Source organism: Temnothorax curvispinosus, unplaced genomic scaffold (assembly GCF_003070985.1).
Source record: "Temnothorax curvispinosus isolate PA1 unplaced genomic scaffold, ASM307098v1 QBEX01018190.1, whole genome shotgun sequence".
Classification (NCBI taxonomy): Eukaryota; Metazoa; Arthropoda; class Insecta; order Hymenoptera; family Formicidae; genus Temnothorax; species Temnothorax curvispinosus.
The window spans coordinates 4,185-8,911 of record NW_020227970.1 but is presented as its reverse complement, the minus strand read 5'-3'; the positions used below and the strand labels follow the sequence as shown (position 1 = coordinate 8,911).

General features: G+C 44.4%; 1 protein-coding gene across 1 annotated transcript; it reads right to left on the bottom strand.

Annotated features, from left to right (window-relative positions):
* Window positions 1-3,635: 3,635 nt before the first annotated feature.
* Window positions 3,636-4,370, bottom strand: LOC112468156 (lysine-rich arabinogalactan protein 19-like). The gene has a single exon (XM_025037205.1). The coding sequence runs from the start codon at window positions 4,368-4,370 to the stop codon at window positions 3,636-3,638; it is 735 nt and encodes a 244-aa protein (XP_024892973.1).
* Between the last annotated feature and the right edge of the window lie 357 nt (window positions 4,371-4,727).

Sequence of the window (4,727 nt, the reverse complement as noted above, 5' to 3'; positions counted from 1 at the left end):
GTGATCCAAGATCTCAACGTTATCCCAATTAAAGTCGTGATTATTTTAAGTTCTATGGTCGGTAATCACAGAGTGGGAGGAACTATTTCTATTGATGTGGAGACGATGTTCGAATATTCTGGTTTTTAATTGTCTACCGGTTTGTCCCACGTATGATGCGTCACAATCCCGGCAACAAATCCTGTAGACCACATTACTCGTTGAGAAACGCGGGAAGGCATCCTTCTGAACTTTGATAAATTTGTTCAGTTTATTAATACTGTAGTATGATAAATGAGTGTTTGATTGCCTGAAAATATTTTTAAATTTGATAGAAAGTGATGGAAAATACGGAACGGTAAACCATTTTTTAAAAGCGGCGTCGTCTAGAGTATCATTCAAAATTTGTTTTTTTGTTTGTTTGAAAAAGAGGCTTTTTAGACGTTCATGCATTGTGTTGAAAATGAAATCAAGAGGGTAATCATTGTTCAAAAGAATGCCAACAATAAATCTCAGATTTTTTTCGTGAACAAGTCAATATATGATGTTCATAAATTAAGTTTTCTAATAGATCTGCTGTTGATTCTGTAACATTGTCTTGGAGTGTTATAAGAAGGATTTTTCGCAACAATATGAAAAGTTCCCAATATCTATCATTGAGATCAGTAATGAGATCACCAAAAATTAAGCCAGTGTGTAATACAAAACTTAACATTTCAGAAGCTGACATTTTAATACTTTTTTTAAGTAAACGCGATTGTGATATTGTAGGAGGTTGGTTCGCGGAATCAAAATCAAAAAATTTTAAACGCCAGTTTAAAGTTTCTAAAGTAAAATAGTGCTTTTCCACAATACAATAATGTAAAATGTTATTCATTTCGTATACACACACGCCTTCTAATAGATCATGCATTATGTCAACACTGTAATTTTCAATAGCATGAATACTGTCTAAGACATTAAATGTGCACTGTTGTTTAATACCTGTGGAACTAAAATTATTTGTTGCTACATCTTCTGCGTAATTTTCTTTATTGCGTAATATACTAACGTCTTCACTACACAATTTACGAGACATGTCCTTTGATACTTTACAAAATCGACAGCACATATTGGTAGAGAAACTTTCTACAAATCCCAAAATACCATGTAATCCCAAATTGTCACCGATAATTAAAGTGAGTTTAAAATATACTTTAATAACTGCAGATCCTACATTCAATGTAATGCCTTCTTTTTCTAGAAACATTAATTCGTGAATTAAATAAGAATAAATTTGTTCTTTTGAAAATATATTGGAATCATCTGCATGATACAATTGTGCAAGAAAAATACTATCTAACTTAGAATACAATTCCGGTGGCAAACATGGTATTGAAATATACATTCCGCATAACTTGTATATACCAGCATGTGATCCAAGTGGATTTATTGTTTCGAAAGCATCTTTGTATAGAAACAAAGGAAAAATATAAGATTTTTCCTTTGAGACATTTAAGATTTTTGATTTCCAAAAATCGGTTTGTATAATATTGGAAATATCGTCATTTTCACCTAATGTTGCAATATACTCGCAAGTTTTTTGAAATATATCATTTATGTCGAAAAATAATTTTAAAATATTTCTTAATGGCATTAATTGCCTATACACGTTTTGAATTTTTAATCCAGTTTTATTTCTAATTTCCATTGTCCCATAAAATATTTTTACAGGTTTAAAATTATATCCATTATTTACTAAAATTTTATTTTTTTTATATTCACCGTCAATATCGTTGAAAACATTTTGCAATATTTCAAACTGCTCAACTATGTAATCCGATTCTGGTGATTTAATGAGAGATATTCTTCTTTTTATATTGTCCATGTACATAGAATTAAGAAAAAAATGAAATATACGCGTAATACGAGTAATGTGTAATCGAGATAATGTTGCGTCAGAATGTAGAAAAGATATTAGTTGTAATGCAAGTGTACGAAGTTCATGACGTATTTCTTCAGTGTTCCAATTTTTATTAACCATTATATCATTAATATCACAATCAGACTCGATTTTTTCATTACAAAAATTTTGTTTTAAAGTCATATCATCGATATTTACATTTGTGGAAATCTCAGATTCAAATATTGCTGTTTCAAAATGTTTGCAACGCTTTTTATGTAGATGAAGAGTTTTATAATTAGAATAAGAACGATAACAATCTTTGAAATCACAACTATATTTTACATTAGCAATACTTTTACGGCGTTTAAAACGTGTATGTAGCTTAAGATACCTTTTCGGAAAGGTTTTTCGACAATATTCACATTTCATCATTTTTGGAATGTTATGTGCTTATATTTCCATAAACGAGTTAGCGATACTATAAATATTATTGAAGTGATTTACTTACGAGTAAGCATAAGTTGTTCTACATCATGCCAAGTGGTCTCAACAGAAATAAAATTACGGATATTTTTCATTAGTAATGCCATAAATATATTGTTGTAAAAAATACCACACAATTTCAGAATCTCCTGGATATGTTTAAAACAACCTGTCTTCGAAGCGCGGATCGAGCTCGCGGTTAGCCGGGGTTCGAAGGAGGTGCGGAGAAGCAGACGGAGGGCGAGGTTAGCGAAATGAAGGCGCGTCTCGGTTACAAGAAAATAGTTGAATTTATTCTATGACAATTTACAATCTATGCTTGCGGCATTTACAATAGGTCGATGCGTGCGAGGCGACGTTGGTTTGGTCGCGGGCGGCGCGGGGTAACTCGCGGTATGTGCGGGGCGGAGCCGCTGCTTTTGGTACTCGCGCGGACCGAATCGCGTGACGGCAGGTATCGGCACGGGCGGCACCGGTTTCCCGGCCGGCGCGGCCCGGAGCGCGGAAAAATAGCGCGAAGCGCGGCGGCGATATGGATCGCGAAGCATGGATAACGCGGCGGAAGCGGGTCGTCGGCCGAGACACACTCGGCGAGGGCAGAGAATGCCAGAGGCGCTCTACCGTCTTGTCCGGACAGGCTTCGGATGATTTGGAAGATGAGAAGCTGGTCCTTCGCCGAGACACACTCGGTGAAGACAGAGAATGCCGGAGGCGCTCTACCTTCGTATCCGGACGGCTTCGGGTGATTCAGATAGGAACGAAAAGCTGGTCGCTAGCCGAGATACACTCGGCGAAGACAGAGAATGCCGGAGGCGCTCTACCTTACGGTCGGATTAGCTTTCGTGCGGGAATTCAGGATCGGTGTTGTCTGGAAGACGGATGATCGGGAATCGCGCTCTGTGCCAGCGACGCCGGGCTTTTATACGCGTCGCGGCGGCGTCGCGGCGGCGTTGCGGCGTGGTGGGGGTAGCGACGGCGATCGCGAGCGCCGGGCCGGTGCGGCGGAACGATCGGGGATCGCGGCGCCCCGACGCCGTGATCGCGTTCGGCGGTCTTCGGCCGCCTTCGGCACCGCTCGGCGCGGTGAAGCGGTTGCCGCGTTTAAGTCCATTCGCGGACTTCCTAACGTATGAGATGATTAAAAAATACGCTGGGCACATCGTGCCCGTTTTTCACCCCGCGGGTGGTCGGCGGGGTGGTCTCGGCGTGGTGTTCTTGCCGGAACGATGCATGTTTGGGGGTGCATCGTTACATCACCCCCCTCCGTGGAAAGCGCGAACTTGGCGCTCTATGTTTTCGGCTTGATCTCCCGAATGCTGCGGACGGAGCCGGTCGCATTAAATCTGATGTGCCATTTTTTTCTTCCCGACCGCGTTTTGTGCTGCCGGGAGACGTGCGCGTGGTAGTGGGGCACCCACACGATGTGCCCGTCCTCCACAGCTACCGGGATCGGGGGTGGTAGTTGTGTCCCTTCCGCCCGTAACGGTTGGACGTCGGCTGGTGCTGGCCGCGGCGGCGGCGGCGCGGTGATCCTGGCCGTGGTTGCTTTCGGCGGAGCCGTCGGGCCGGTAATCGGTAGCGGCGGAGGTTTTGTCGATGCTGGCGGGTTGTTGGCCGGTGTCGGTGGCGGTGCCAGGGGCTTGGTTGTTGGGCGGCCCCGTATGGCCGCAAGATCTAGATTCACCTTCTCCACGTTGGTGATCCTGGGTCCGGGTCGTGGTCTCGCCTGGCCTCTCCTTAGTGGAGGTGGCGGGGTGGTGAGCCACTCCAACTTCCGTCTCTGCTGCGTGTCCGAGCGCTGTACCGCGCAGCCGACCGTCGGCACGGTTTTTCGTGTCGGCGGTGCGACTGCGGGTTTTGCGAGGATGGCGGCTGTGGCGGCGGATCCCGGGGCGAAGAGCTTTGTCCACGTCGTCCCGAATCCTGGACAGACCGGGTCGTATTCCACCGGCTCTGCCAGGATTGCTTCTATCTCTGCGAGGATATCTCGCTGGATCGTCGACTCGCTCCGGTCGGTTGCCATGGCTCGTCTGTGAGCTTTTTTTTTTCGGCGCCGGTATTTATTTTCCTTTTTGGGAGTGGGGCGATTTGTTTTTCGCCTAATCTTCGGCTCTGTCGTCGTCCTATGAATTTGTTTTGTTGTTGTTATTGTCGTTATCTCCCGGTTCCGTGTTTTCATCGTTGTCGGTTTCGGTTTCGGTACTGCCGTCGTCCTCGATGTCGTTTTCGCCGGTGTCGGTCTCGGTGTCATTGTCCTCTTCGTTGACGTCAGGCGCGGGGGCGGCGGGCGCGGGTTTTAGATCTTGCACGTGGATATGGCGGCTCCACTTGCCGCTTTTGTCGCGGAGATCGACGATTACTGGTGATACAATTCGGCGCA

Coding starts and splice junctions, on each gene's coding strand:
- LOC112468156 (XM_025037205.1), bottom strand. CDS start 4,370: ATGGCAACCGACCGGAGCGAGTCGACGATCCAGCGAGATATCCTCGCA.